General features: G+C 29.8%; 4 protein-coding genes across 4 annotated transcripts; 2 read left to right on the top strand and 2 right to left on the bottom strand.

Moving 5' to 3' along the window:
* Window positions 1-6,731: 6,731 nt before the first annotated feature.
* Window positions 6,732-8,897, bottom strand: ClpP (Caseinolytic protease proteolytic subunit). The gene has a single exon (XM_027340802.2). It carries the CDS (start codon window positions 8,810-8,812, stop codon window positions 8,087-8,089), a length of 726 nt encoding a protein of 241 aa, XP_027196603.1. The 5' UTR covers window positions 8,813-8,897; the 3' UTR covers window positions 6,732-8,086.
* An 18-nt stretch (window positions 8,898-8,915) lies between these two features.
* LOC113791074 (U4/U6.U5 tri-snRNP-associated protein 1-like) lies at window positions 8,916-11,343 on the top strand. Its single transcript, XM_027340799.2, has 3 exons — window positions 8,916-10,728; window positions 10,790-11,012; window positions 11,118-11,343. Exons 1-3 carry the CDS (start codon window positions 8,996-8,998, stop codon window positions 11,295-11,297), a joined length of 2,136 nt encoding a protein of 711 aa, XP_027196600.1. The 5' UTR covers window positions 8,916-8,995; the 3' UTR covers window positions 11,298-11,343.
* A 45-nt stretch (window positions 11,344-11,388) lies between these two features.
* On the bottom strand, window positions 11,389-13,291 carry atms (RNA polymerase II-associated factor 1-like protein antimeros). Its single transcript, XM_027340801.2, has 3 exons — window positions 12,961-13,291; window positions 12,600-12,896; window positions 11,389-12,541 (listed from the first exon to the last, which is right to left on the bottom strand). Exons 1-3 carry the CDS (start codon window positions 13,179-13,181, stop codon window positions 11,389-11,391), a joined length of 1,671 nt encoding a protein of 556 aa, XP_027196602.2. The 5' UTR covers window positions 13,182-13,291.
* On the top strand, window positions 13,256-14,474 carry LOC142645487 (serine/threonine-protein phosphatase 2A regulatory subunit B'' subunit gamma-like). The gene is given in 6 exon segments (XM_075821770.1): window positions 13,256-13,480; window positions 13,540-13,594; window positions 13,669-13,776; window positions 13,778-13,999; window positions 14,074-14,118; window positions 14,187-14,474. Coding segments are annotated over 6 exon segments (813 nt in total). The 5' UTR covers window positions 13,256-13,385.
* Window positions 14,475-14,640: the final 166 nt, after the last annotated feature.

The following is a 14,640-nucleotide window of genomic DNA, read 5'->3' as shown; positions in this document are numbered from 1 at the left end:
TTTTTCGCTTTTCGACTTAATGTTTGTTATTGATGTTTCTGTTGTTGTTGTTGTTGTCTTTGGGTGAACCAATCGACCACTCAATATAGTGAGATGTTGTTGTTGTTGTTGTTGAATTCAATATTTGAATCCACTGATATAATTTTTTTTGTCTGTTTTTTTTTGCAGTTATCCCAAATGTTTGTGTGTAATTTGCCATGCATTTTATACATCTGCTGCTACTGAAGAAAACAGAATGTAATTGATGATGATGATGATGATGATTATGGTGATTATGGTATAAATGTTTGATGATTGATAATGACACATTTCAAAAAAAGATTGTGTTTTTGTTTTCTCTGTTCATTTTCATTTTCATTTTCGTTTTTTAGGATTCTGATTTGAATGAAAGTTATTATTATAACCAATAATTATCTCTAAAGTTTCTGGATTCTTTTCTTCGTTTCAACAAGAATCATTGATGTTCAATGTTTTTGTTTTGTTTGACATCATGTGTGTGTGAGTTTTGTTCGGGAGTATTTTAGATTTAAGATTTCTTTTTGGCTGATGGGTGAATAGCTGGTTGTGTATTTTCATTTCCGAATTTTTTATATTTTCGTTTGATATAATAAATATTCATAATTATAGGGACACATTATCAATTTTCTATTCGATAAGCAGATGTAAATTTATTCATTATTCAAAAAAACCAATGTTTCAAACGATCCAAATGTTTGGAACATTGGTTTTTTTGTTTTGTTTTTCGTTTGTTTGTCTTGAATTGCATATAAAATGACATGTTTGACCTTTTTAGCGGTTCAAAAAACATAAATGGTTTGCTGACAAATTATGAAAAGCCATCATCATCATTAGTGAAACAAAAAAAAAGTATCATCAACCAAACCAAACCAAAATGAATCAAGGAAAGAAAAGAAAAAAAGCTTGGAATGATTGACATATCCCATAAGCTATTCTGTTGTTGTTGTTGTTGTCAGCAACAACAACAACAACAACAACTTCAAAGAAATTAACCACACAGCCAATCATCCCAGTGATGGTGATGATTGGTTCTGTGAAACATCAAAAAAAAAAAATAACAATCAACAACCGAACCAAACCAAACCAAATGTATTTATTTCTCTACAGCCAAACAAACTAAAAATGATGAAAATGATTCAATCAACCACACAAAAAAAAAGACATGGGTCAAATCAAACAAATGGGTAATACAGAAGAAATATTTTAACACCGAAAATTGTAACATTTTTTTTTCTCGGTTAAATAGTAGTTCAATTTTTGATGGATTTGTTGTTTGTATTCGTGGTTGTGGTTCATTTCAAGTTAGTTAGTTAGTTTTGCCGGTTTTTTCTTCGTTGAAGAAAAAAACATTTCATATTTTGTAGTTTTGGTATTCAGTTTTTGTTTGTTGACCTGTCAAAAAAAATAAAATGTTCGTTTTCATTGACACAAAACAACATCATCCGAAATACCAGTCCCCCTTTTTCACAAATTTCTGGTAAAATTTTAAACGTTTTTTCACTTCTATTCGGGATGATTTGTTTATCCCAAAATAATTTATACCCGATTCGATTCAATTCGATTCGTATTGATTTTGTTGTTTATCCATAGAGCTGGGAAAACTGTCACTGCAAACATTGATTATAGGTGAAAATAAACCCATATGGTGTTTCAAATCAAATTCCAAAAAGGGAAGAAAACAACAACAACAACAAATATATTACCCTAATCATCATTATTATAATCATCATCACCTTTTCAGTGAAAAAAAAACTTTAAATAAAATGTGTCATGTCAAAAAACGGTGAAAATTTGAAGAAAAAGAAAAGAAAGCAAAATGATTTGATCAAATCATTTTTGACTTGTCAAGAAAATTTTTCTGAATTGAAAATTCAAATTTCAAGATTTTCATTTTTTAATGTCAATCTTTTCTTCACCAAGTTCGTTTGTATCGAAGAAAAGGTGTCGAAGCAAGAAGAATCTGGCTTTGGAAGGTAAATCTAAATCACAGCTAACGATGGCGGCAAACATAAGAAGAAATAAAGGTATCCAACAACAATCAATCGCGGGTAACACCAAACAACAACCGCAACAACAACAACAATAAAAGCGGCGGTCAAAAAGTCAAATGAACAACAAAAACAACAACAAAAACGAATGTTAAATGTCAAAAAAAAAGTGAAAAGATGGCTAAAAATCCATTGTTAGTTTGAATTTGAATTTGTGTGTGGTTGTTGTTGTTGTTGTTTTGTATTCCAGGATTGAAAAAAAAGAGATCAAAAAACCGAATAAACGAAAAGCTTACGTGGTTTGATTTTTTGCGCGGTAGCTTTTTTCTTTTTGGCTATGGCGGTAACGGATCTTTTTCTGATCTGTCATATGACGACAACACGATTTCTATTGTTATTCCTTTTTTTATGTGATAAAAACGTGTGTGTGTGTGTGGTGTGTGGTGTTAATGCTGATGATGATGATGATCTGTCCATCCATTTGTAATTTGTTGCTGACAACTTAATTTCCAAATAATAATAAAAAATTTTTAACACTAAAACTTCCCCCCATCCCAAAACTCTCATGTCAATATGGATATTTGACAATCATTTTGACCAAAGATAGATTTCATGTCCATTTCTCTCTCTCTCTCTCTCTCTCTCTCTCTGATCATTATTGATTGAAAAATGATTGAATATTTCAAAATGTAATATTTCACCAAACCAAAAAAATTTTCAAACTGAAAAATTCATTCGTTTTTGTTTTGCGGTTTCCGACACACATACACCAACAAACACACACCGGTTGGTTGTTGTTATTATTGTCGGGTTTGTTTGTGATCATTTGCCGAAATTATTTTGGCTGTTTTTGTTGTCCCTTTTGTTGTGGTTGTTTGGTGATCCAGGATCGGCTTTTTTCATACCTTGTTTGATCTGATTTTCTCTCTTTCTCTCCCACTTTATCATGTCATTCAATTGTTTGTGGCTACCGAATTATTTCCAACAAAAAACAAGAAAAAAGAACAACATTTTGTAACAAACCGCGCTTCAATGATTATCAATGAATATGCAAAACATATGTATGTTTCTTGAATGTTTTCTTTTTTTTCATTGGAAAATATAAATGTCTTTATCATACAAATTGTGTTAATAATAATAATAAAAAAAATTGGTAACATCTTAATTTAAAGGTGTTGGCAATCAATCAGTAGTTTTTCATTGATTCATTCAATGGTGGTTTTTCTTTCTATTTAGGAACAAAAAAATGACCAGAAAATAATGGCGTGAAATGAAAATCATTTACATTAACACTAATAGCTTGATAATGTGTTTGCTGTTGCTGCTGCTAAAATGGTTTTATTCATCCTGTCGATGATGATGATGTCCAAGTATGTTATGCGGTTTTCTTTTGTAATATTTTTTTTCTGTTGGTTCCAGTTAGTCAACGTGTTTTTTTTGTGTTCGGTGTAAGTGTGTGTGTGTGTGTGTGTGTGTGTGTGTGTGTGTGTGTGAAACCAATGACTGAATAAAACACACAGATTGATTTTACAAATTTTTTTTTAGTTTAGTTTATTCGGCTTTTTGCTGGTTGTTGTTCTTTTATTCTTTTCTGTCTTTGTTGATTTTTTACAATGATTTTGATTCGGAAATAATCCAAATTGATGGCTTTTTTAGCCAAAGTTTTTTTTTATAAAAATAATAATACAAAACACACACACAAACATTAACGCTAAATGTTTGTTATTGTTTCTCTTTCTCTCTCTCTCTCTCTCTCTTTACTGATTGTAAAATGACTCTTTTTTCACACACACACAAACCAACAACAAGGTCCTGTATCATTGATACAGAAAAAATCCATACATCAAATAACATTTTTTGGATCATTCATTCATTCATTGCTGGATCATTATAGTTTTTTTTTTTTTAAATACTGGTCTTTTCTTTACTATATGGTTCACAAGAATTGTTGTTTCATGGATCATAATCATCATAATAATAATGAATATTGGTTCACACACACACACACACACACTAACCACGGTAATGGTGAATGAATTTTTCGGGTATAATAATAATAATGATGATCATTTGTTCCTGAAAGTTATTATCAACATCAACAACGATAACGTGTTAATTTTCTATTCATTCATCGTTTGTTTTTTTTTGTGTTCGAAAGTTATGGTTGACACTATATTATAACTAATAACAAAGTAATGATGTTTGGGAAATAAAGAGAGTGAAACAAGGGAAAAATTGAATTTTTTTGTTGTAAATTTACAATTTTTAAACGATTTTTTATTTCAATGAGAAAAAATTGATGTTTTTTTTCTCTCTCATTCAAGCTTAATTATCTCTCTTCAGAATGTTAATCAAATGGTTAATTAAATGTCGACAACAAAAAAAATCCAATTCGAAACCAGACTCTCCCATGAAATTATTCTAGTCTTGACAATTTAACCCAAAAGAAAAAACTAATTATTGTCAAACATTTGTATGCAGATAATAATTAAGTTCAAACACAAAAAACTGGACAAAAACAACGAAAAAAAACTTTCCATTTTAACCCATCATCGGGGTTCATGGAATGTTTTTTTTTGTTTTTCACTTTTCAAAATTTCATTTTCGTTGTTGTTGTTCGGGTATCAAATTTTTCAAAAAGATTTTCTGGTTACACGCACATATGGTAGCCATATTTTTTCTGGTACCCTTATTGATAATGATAGAATCGATGATTATGATGACCATTCAGTAACAGTACCAGCAGAAAGTTAACGAGAAAACGACAACGATTCATTCAATTAGTGTCATTTTAATGAACAACAATGACAATGTTTGTAAATTATCTAGTTTGTTTGTTTCGGTTTTCGTTTTCATTTTTGTTTTCGTTTGTTGGTTTATATTATCAAATTCATGAGGGTGTTTGTGTGCGTGTGATGGAGTGAGGGGGTTAAACTGGACAGGATTTTTTTTTCCCAACTCGAAATAAATCTTGATCATTATAAATGACACATATTCATTCAAATCTGGTTCATTTTTCAATCAGATCTCATCAGTTAACAGAATCGTTAAGAAATGAAAGTGGAAATTTTTTCTTTTTTCAAAACAGAAAAAAACTGGTGAAATTCTGGTTTTATTTTCAGGTTTTGGTTTGGCTTGGTGTGTGTGAATCAGATTCGATAACCACCAAATTTCATTCAGATTGAATATTTCGAAACAAACAAACAAACAAACATTACCATTACCATTACCATTATTGATGAAAGTAAATATTTTGAACATCATCAAAAAATTCTGTTATTCAGATCAAATATTCTGTATGCTGTATGCTTGTTAGTAATTCAATATTGCCCTATTTGATTTAGTCTGAACAAATGGAATGGAATGGAATGAAAATGATAATTTTCAACAAACAACCATATAATACGAATGTTATTATTAATGAACCATATTAATATTTTTGTTTGTTTGATTCGAAAATAAATAACTAAACAAGCTTGTAATATGATTACAATTATATGGCTAATTATATATGGCGCGAAAAAAACATGTTGTTTGATATGATCAAAGCACAAGGAAAATCCTGAAGAATTTTCTGAAACTTTAAAAATTTTAAACAAAACGAAAAACATTGATTTCACTCTCCTTCTCTCTTGAATTGAGAATGAAAACAAAGCGTGAGAATCAAAAAAAAAAAAACTAATCACACAATGAAAATCAGAATCAAACAATGAAATCAGAATAAATATTTAGATTGAACAACAACAACAACAACAACAAGCAATTGTTAAATAAAACAATTTAACAATCAAAAAATATTCTTCTTCTCTGCATGCAATCGAAAATGTTGATTATGATGATGATAATAAATTTTGACAACAACAACAACAACAACAACATTGAAAACAACAGTAAAAATCATCTTCATCTTGTCATAATTTGGAAAACATTATTTGGAATTTTTTTTCATTTAAAAAAACTGATGTTGTTTGAATTGAGAAAAACAACAACAGTGAATCAAATCAATCAAACATTGATGATCCTATTCGATTATCATCATTATTTTTTTTTTTTGCCATTCAAAAGAAGCAGAAAAAACACTGAATATAAACTCATCATTATCATGGATATTTTGGAACCATTATTTTCTCGTTTTCGTTTTGTTTCCTAAATTTTCTCAATGTTCACGTGGCTAGTTTCTTTTTTTCTTTCTGTTGCTTAACACTTGGCTTGTTTTACACACTTGATATACGTTGATTATTATCATTATTATAAATTCTCAATGAATTTTCAATGAATGATTTTCAGATTTTTTTTCTGATCACCCAGTGTGTGTGTGAGTGTTATTAGTTCGTTGCTTGCCTTTTTTTTCTGTACTGTACTGATCTACATACGGACCGATATGGATTGAGAGTGAGAGATATGATCTTGTCGAGAGCGAAAAAGAAAAAAGAAAAGTAAATTTGTTTAAATTGAATTCAATTCAATTGAATTTGATTGAAATCATGAAATGATGTGTGTTGTGTGTGTGTGTGTGAAAAAAAAGTCAGATCCTAATCAAAAATAATTAGATTGTCGAGCGCGTCTATTCGGTAATACGCTTTTTTGTATGAAGATTTTTTTGGGGATGAAAAAACACAGCACAAAAACATAGTGGACAACAACAAACGATACTTTGGTGTGTCCGCGTGCCAATGTGGATGGATTTTTTTTTCATTGAAAAAACTAAAGATAATGATTCTGGAATGATAAAATAATAATGATCGGCTATCACAAACACGAGCCAAACATTTAATTGTATTAATCAATTATAATTAAGTATCAATTAAAAAATTGATTGAATTTAATTTATCAATATTTCTTCTACGTTTCTTCTCACTTACTTTTCACATTCGATTTTGATCTACTTAAATTTCAGAGTTTTTCACTTTCATTCATTCCCAACCATCATCATTATCGTGATCATCATTTGATCATGAAATTCTGGGATTCCTGTTCGCTACATGTTTTCAACAAAATTTGGCCAATTATTCGGAATGGTTTCCATTTTTTCTGGACAAAGAATCATTGAATTCTTGGCAAAAAATAATAATGATGATGACGACAAACGAAAATTTAAATAATGATTGATCTACAACAAACTTGTAACAACAACAACCGATAATTAAATGATTTTTGTTGTTATTTTGGTCAGTGTGTGTTGTTTGTGTTTGTCGTATACAGAATCACCAGAATTTTATTGGTAAAGAAAATCATTTTCAAATGAAATGAAAAGGAAACAAAACGATTTTTTTTTCTTTTCGAATATAGCGAATCAAGTGTTATAATTAATGACAAATAATGATGATGATGATAATAATAATAGCCATAATTTAGTTTTGTTGCAATATATTCGTTATATAATGATAATGTAATTATATTGATTGAATTGAAATGATTAATAATCAGATGTTTGTTCAGTGAAAGTTTTTCATTTTACTTTGCTGATTCGTTGTCGAATACACCAAATATTGAAGCTACCGAATGTCAAATTTATTCGATTATTATCGAACAATCTTTTTGATCAATCTTTTTTGGCCTCCTCTTGACTTAATTAATGACCTTTCTCTCTAAGTATTTGACATGATCATGGCCATTAGATAAGAGATTATAATGTGATTTTCTAATTTCATTTATCGATAAATTTTCAATGAACAAACATCGTTTTTATTTGTCGGATAATGATCATTGATGAGGATGATTTTTGTTTTCGCATTTAGTCAGTTTGATACGGAATAACAACGCCCAACTAGAAAAAAATTACACAGCTGGATATTTATTTATTTTCAATGACAAGCGGTAATTTTGTTGTTTTGTTTGGCATTTTCCGAATTGTTTTTTCGTTTGATTAGTGAATGATTTTAGTATAAACTTAAAGAATAAAAAGGCCATTGATTTTTTCCTCAAACAAATCTAATAACATCAATTTAAAATTACAAAAATTTAAAAAAAAAAATTTATTTAAGGCAAAAAAAAATTTTGGATTTCCGAAAAAAAACATTCGAAAATGAAAAAAAAATAATTCGATGATATTATGGCGATGCAATGCCATCTATTGTCGATCATTTTGAATTTCCATTTTCATCTTTTCGATTCGATTGTTGTTGAACATTTGATAATGGCCGTGATAGAATATTATCAATTAATCCTAATTCTTTTGCTTCTTCTGGATTAAGATATTTATCTCTTTCCATATATGATTCAACAGTTGATAAATCTAAACCAGAATGTTTTGCATAAAGATTATTGATTAATTTTTTTAATTTTAATATTTCTTCTGCTTGAATTTGAATATCGGTTGCTTGTCCAGCTGCCTGTCCATGTGGTTGATGTATCATTATCCGTGAATGTGGTAATGAATAACGCATATTTTCCGTACCGGCTGTTAATAATAAACTAGCCATTGAACAGGCTTGTCCAACACACCATGTTGCAATTGGTGGTAAAATATATTGCATTGTATCATAGATGGCTAATCCTGAAGTGACAACACCACCCGGACTATTAATATACATATGAATAGGTTTTTTGCTTGATTCCGATTGTAAAAATAAAAGCTGAGCAATAACCAACGATGATAATGTATCATTGATTGGTCCCATTAAACAAACAATTCTTTCTTTCAATAATCTTGAATAAATATCATATGAACGTTCACCACGGCCAGTTTGTTCAACAACAATCGGTATAAGATTAAGATTACGTTTTTGTTGTTGTTGTATTAGATTGGATACCATCGAAATATTTGTTCGAGGTAATGATGATCGAATTATGGAATTTAATATCATCTTGTCGTTGTTGAGAAATTCAAACAAAGAAAATTCATTCGAAAATCACATGGCCAATAATTTACAACACGTTCTTTATGAATGTATTCGTATACGAAGAATATTTTTCATCTTCGGCTTTTTTTCTCGCAATATTTTGTTGTTGTTATGATGAAATAAATATCGAAAAAAACTTGAACAAAAATGTCCGATCCGAATGAAGTTTTTGTAAAAACTGAAAATATTAAAGAAAAATTAGAACGAGAAAAAATTCTTGAACGATTGGAAACTCAACGTGAAAAACGAAAATTATTGGAAAAATATCGTAAAGTTAAAAGTCTTGCTCATGATGATGATGATAATAGAAATGAAAGCGATGAAGAAGATGCAGCCGAATGGTATCAGCGAACTAAACATCAACATAAAGAACAAAAATCAAAGGTAAAAAACGATCATGAAATGCCATCACCAAGTAAACGTACAAAAACAATTGATAAACGTTATACATCATCTGATTTAAAAGGTTTAGCCATTGGTCATAAATCTGATTCGATAAAAGAAGGACAAGCAGTTGTTCTTACATTAAGGGATAAAGATGTTCTTGATGAACAGGAAGATGTATTGGAAAATGTGAATATTGTTGATGATGAACGTGCAGCAAAAAATGTTGATAATAAACAAAAACGACCCGAATATCGTCCATATGATGATGATGAATTTGAAATGGAAGAATTTGGTAATTTTAATAATAATAAAAAACAATCATTACTTGGAAAATATGATGAAGAAATTGAAGGACAAAAAAATGAAATGTTTCGTATTGGAACAACAATAAATACTGGTAATAATCAACTTGGTTCATTCAAAACGAATGCCGATATATCTACAACAACAAATAGTAATGGAAAAATTTCATTAAATTGGAATGATCTCAAAATCGCTAATGAATATTATACACCCGAAGAAATGGCTGTAAAATTTAAGAAACCATCAAAGAAAAAATCATCAAAAAATCTACGACAAAAACATTTAGCAACGAATCAACAAGCAAATGTTATTTCGAATGTTGAGCTTGTTGAACCACCACGTTCGAAACGATCACGTCGAACAAATTCAACCAATGTTGATTCGACAAATGAAAAGAAAAAAATCGAATTAAATATCGATAGTATCGTTGATAATGATGATGATGATCTAATCGGACCGGATGAAGATCTTTCTGGTATTGTTATCGATGATGAAGCAGAAAATGAATTACAATCAGTATTGCATAAAGCAAGAAAAATTAAATTGAAAGAAAAAATATCTGATCAAGCATTGGCAATTGCAAAAATAGTTGAAACAGTTAAACGTGAAATGAAACCCGAAGAAGATGAAACTACAAATGAATCATCAATGGATATTGATTATTATCATACAAATGATGGTGATAAAATTATATTGAATGCAACGGCTGAATTTTGTAGAAATCTTGGTGAATATTCGGGTGCCCAAATGGAAATATCAAATCATCGAACAATGATTGATGATGATGATGATGATAATGATGGTGATGAAAAACCTGCTGTTATTATACCGGAAAAATCCGTAAATTCTACAGTGAATAATTTAGATAATGATGATGATGAGGAGGAGGAAGATGATTTTAAATTTCCAAATAATTGGAATGAAGTTGATATGAAAACTGAAGATACTGGTAATACATCAGATGAGGATGATGATAATAAAATCTATGATGATGATGATGAACATTCAAAAATTAAACGAAATCAGCCAATATTAGAAGAAGAACCGGATATTAGTAAAGGTGTTGGTGGTGCTTTAAAATTGGCAATGACCAAAGGTTATCTGGATAAAGAGACAGCAAAATCATTTGGTGCAACTTGTGCCACATCAATCATACAAGCACAATCATATACGATTGAAGAGAAATTCTAGTAAGTCAATCAAACAAATTCTTTACTTATTTAAAACTGATTTTTTTTCGTTTTTTTTCAGTGAGGATGATCGAATTGGACGTCGTGATCGATATTCCGGTTCAATGCAAGAATTTCGTGAAAAAGAAGGTTATCATCCTGATTTTAAACTAGATTATGTTGATGAAAAAGGCCGTATGATGAATCAAAAAGAAGCTTTCCGTTATCTTTCACATAAATTTCATGGTAAAGGACCGGGAAAGAATAAAATTGATAAACGTATGAAAAAAATGGAACAAGAAAGTGTATGTATTTTTATTTATTCAAATGAATGGATTATTAATAATGAAATGCTGAGGAAAAAAAATAATGTTTACTAATTTTGGTTTCTTTCTTTGTTGTTTTTATAGAAATTACGTCAAATGAGTTCAACGGATACACCATTAAATACGGTAAAATTATTACAAGATAAACAAAAAGAATTACAAAAACCATATATCGTTTTGAGTGGTGGTGGTCAACATCATCATCATCATAAATCTTCTGCATCAACATCATCATCATCTTCAGCACAAATTTCGAAAAAATGATGTAAAAAAATTTTTTCATTAAAATACAAATTTTTTTTAAATATAATGACTATGATTCTTTTAGTTTTCATTAATGATTATTTGTTAAGGATCAATCTGAATCGGAACCAAAAATCTGTTTTGTTTGTTGTCGTTGATCATCATCGCTGTCACTATCGCTACTAACGCCGCTTCCACCATCACTATCAGAATCATCACTTGATTGAGCAGATGATTCGGCCGAACTTTCTTGTTTTTTCTTTTGTACATCTTTTTGTTGTTGTTTTGGTGATGATTGTTTCTGTTTTTGTTTACGATCATTTTCATCATTATCCGATTCTTCACTTGAATCAGATGATGATGCTGAAGATGAATCGGCAGATGAAGATGCCGATGATGATGATGATGATTTTGATTCGGCTGATTCTTCATCATCACTTTCATTACGATGCTTTTTATTTCGAGATTTTTTCTTATGGCCCTCATTTTCCTCATTCATCTCTTGATCATGTTCTTGTGACTGTTCCGATTGTTGTTGTTGCTGTTGATGATCATCATTTTCATTGTATTCCATCATTTCAGATTTAGTGGCAGCAGCTGCAACCGCTGCTGCTAATTCATCATCTTCTTGTGGCGGTTCCAATTGTGTCATACGAATTTCTTGAATTTTATATTCCTGTTCATTTAATTGTCGATGTTTGACAACTAATTTTGAATTGGTTGCCGTATGTTTTAAACGTCGTTTACTAAGTTTAACACGTGTTTCCAGTTCATTATAGCAAACGGCATCATCACGCCATACGAAAAAATAATTCTCTTCATAACCTTTTGTTGCTTTATTCTTTACGTTCCAATTATATTCACGTGCCATAGTATATTCATATTCTTCATTTTCAGTATAATCGCGACCCTCAAGTTCATCGATTTTACGTTTATTCATTGAATCTTCAGTAGGCAGAAAGTATGCAACAAATTGTTCACCACTTTCATCCATTACACCACGTATCATAGCTTGAGACATTTCTTTCTCTTTTTCTGGTGGTGCAGGATCAGCATCAAACATAACCTGTGCAAATGGATATTTCCATAATTCAAAATCTGGAAACACTGGCCATGTTTTCACTGGTTTTAGACCCGGTTTACCCGGATGTGAAAGAATCGGTTTCTTAGCCGATTCAAATGTTTTATTAATAGCGGCAATTTGACTATCACGATCTAGATAGAAATTTTCATCACGCATTCGTTTACGAACACCGAAACCAACCCTATTTATCAGATGAGAAAAAATGGTAAATTTTTCAGATAACCAAACTTAATACTTACTTTGTTTCAGTTTTGTCACTGCTTGCACCATAACGATTGAATTCCGTCGAAATATATTCAGTCTTTTTCAACCAAGTAATGGCACGATTATGACAACGTGAACGTTTTGTATCTTGTGGTGCGGCAATTTCATCTTCAAGAAGTTTTTCATCTTCTTCAGCCAGTCGAACATTTTTATATTCATTGACCTCATAGGTTTCGGGATTGATCAGATCAATAGTGACACCAAGATCTTGTTCAGTGAGTAAATCATGTTTATAATTTTTTTCCAACGATGTTTGTTTATATTCAACAAATCTAAATGAAATTTGATTGATGGATGTTTTCATTTTTAAAAATAAAAAATTTGAATTAATCTTACCTATTCGTATCGAATGGATAGACAATAAATTTCGGATCGAATGGTATATCGGGCAATGTATTACTGTATTTAACTTTACAGAATAATTCTGGTCGTCGTTCAATCGGTTTTTTTGAAGAAGTCGTTGACGCTGATGTGTTTGTCGTTAATGATAATTTATCCGGTGTGGATTGTACCGGTTTATTACCATTTGTAGCAGAAATCTGTACAACTGGTGCCATTCTTGGTGCATGCGATGATAAAACTTTTAAAAATTGATTTTTTTTCAAATACAAAAATTCCAATTCGACAACAAAAACTCGTGATGAGAGTCAAGAATTTCATTCGAATTATTCGTTCATAAAGTACGTTCTACATTGAATCCAAAGAATTTTTTATTTGACACTTGTTGCATATTTTTTCAAATTAATAAATCCAAATGAATTATGGATCCATTTCATTTGGATAAAATTCCTGAATTTCATCGAAAACGTAATGGAAATGAAAATGTTATGTGTGCAAAACTTCGAGAACAAGCAAAGTAATGTGAATCAATCAATAATGAATTGATAATTCGTTTTTAATGACAAAAATTTTCAGATTTTTATTCCTAAATCGATTGAGTAAAGAACAGATTCAGAATGATGAATTACAGGTATTTTGTTGTCGTTATTTTTGATTGAAATATATCTAATCACATCTTTTATTATTTGAAATGATGATGATTAGCAATTATGGATATTATTGGAGAAAAATGTCCATACATTATCCAATGATATGAATGATGAACAAACAATAAATTATTTAGAATTCAATCAAATACGTCAACAATTAGATCCAGGATTCAAAATTACGAAAATATTTTCAAGCAACAATTTTTTTCAAATTACTTGGTGGTGAACATAATCAACAATCATCATCAAATCAACAACAATTAGCTATTGGAAAAATATCGATATTAACATTTTTTCGTTATGTAATGCGTAAAATTTGGCTACAACAAGCACGTATATCTTTATCGTTTTGCGATTCATCAGCCACTGGTTATCTTACCGAATTAGTATGTGACGTTTTTTAATGAGATTTTAGATTGAAATGATTATTTTTTTCCCCCACTAAACTCAATAATATAAGGATCTGGAAAACTATATTCGTCAACTAATTCCAACATTGACTAAGGTTCGAATTTTTTCTTTTTCTGTTTGTTTTTTCCACTGACAATAATCATTATTCAATTTTCAATTTAGCTTAACAATATGGATAAATCATATTATCCATTTTATATTTGTGTTGCAACAAGAAAATTTTTCTTTATTCTTGATCCACATAAACATAATCGAATACGAATAATAGATATATTATTTTCCGGTTTACTCGATGATCTACTTGAACTTCGAAATGATTATCCAAAAGATTCATCTAATCAACAACAACAAACAAAAATGGCAACAGGAAATCGAAATCAAACTATCGATGATTTTAAATGGTTTTCAGCTGCTAACACTATACGATTGTATAACATGTATCTGGAGTAGGTTTTTTTGATCTGATTTTGTTTTTTTTTCTAATGGAAAAAAACTGATTGATAATCGATTTGATGTGAAGGAAATCCCACGGTTGAACTAGATTTTAATTTAATTAAATTTAATCTTTTATTTTCTTTTCTTTATCGATTATTAGCCTTGATGATGATCATAATGG

This window comes from Dermatophagoides pteronyssinus, unplaced genomic scaffold, assembly GCF_027571235.1.
Source record: "Dermatophagoides pteronyssinus isolate colony J.1.1.1.1 unplaced genomic scaffold, Derpt_VIB-CSIC_2022.12 sq0012, whole genome shotgun sequence".
Taxonomy (NCBI): Eukaryota; Metazoa; Arthropoda; class Arachnida; order Sarcoptiformes; family Pyroglyphidae; genus Dermatophagoides; species Dermatophagoides pteronyssinus.
This window is presented reverse-complemented; position numbering and strand designations above follow the sequence as displayed.